The 737-nt window shown below is 42.2% G+C and overlaps 1 protein-coding gene across 1 annotated transcript; it reads right to left on the bottom strand.

Moving 5' to 3' along the window:
- Nucleotides 1–5: 5 nt before the first annotated feature.
- LOC109131733 (histone-lysine N-methyltransferase ATXR3-like) lies at nt 6–731 on the bottom strand (the record flags this gene model as incomplete). Its single annotated transcript, XM_019242908.1, has 1 exon — nt 6–731. A coding segment is annotated over one exon (726 nt), but the record flags the coding sequence as incomplete, so codon positions are not given.
- Between the last annotated feature and the right edge of the window lie 6 nt (nt 732–737).

Raw genomic sequence — 737 nt, 5'->3', positions numbered from 1 at the left:
GAATGTTTATCCTGCAGTGACCAGTCCAAATCTCCGGGCATTGAATCAAGTAAGAGGTTATGGGTATAAGGATCGATTCCATAAACCTCTTGCTCTAAAACCTCATCGCCAAGACTCTTTCTTGGTTTATACTCCTTAACTTCAGGAAGTTCCATATCTAACTCTTCAATGCCATTTCTTTGTGCATTAAGCTTCTCACCATAATCCTCTGGCAAAGAAACCCGCATCTTACGTTGCACTTCTTCCTCATCCGCGACAATTGCATACTTTTCAATCACTTCATATTTCCTAGTAACGGGTGGTACAAGACTAGCTTTGGTCATACGTGCACCCCATTCACGCTCTTCGGTCACAGAATCAAAGGATTCATCTGCTGTGAAGTATCTTTCGACGCGCAAGTCCTGTGATCGACCTTCTGAACGGATGTCCGATTCACTTTCTGAAGCCGAAGCTGAGCTATAATTGTCACTCTTGCCATTGTCAGAGAGTTCAGAAGATGTTTCACTACCTGAACTAAAGGATTTACGATTTAATTTAGACAAGCGCCTTTTGATTTCTCGGTCAGATGCATATTCTCCATACTCTGAAGCACCATTTACACCAAATGTGTCACCAGTCCTGCTCATGTACTTCTTTTCAGTTACTGTTTTGCTCAACTTCTTGTTGTACTTAGAGGCTGATGAAAGCCCTGAGCCATCTTGCCATGACTTCATTAGTTCATCTCTTCCATATGAAGA

Source organism: Camelina sativa, unplaced genomic scaffold (assembly GCF_000633955.1).
Source record: "Camelina sativa cultivar DH55 unplaced genomic scaffold, Cs unpScaffold03774, whole genome shotgun sequence".
Lineage (NCBI taxonomy): Eukaryota > Viridiplantae > Streptophyta > Magnoliopsida > Brassicales > Brassicaceae > Camelina > Camelina sativa.
Note: the sequence above shows the minus strand (reverse complement) of the source record. Positions and strands in the feature narration are given on the sequence as shown.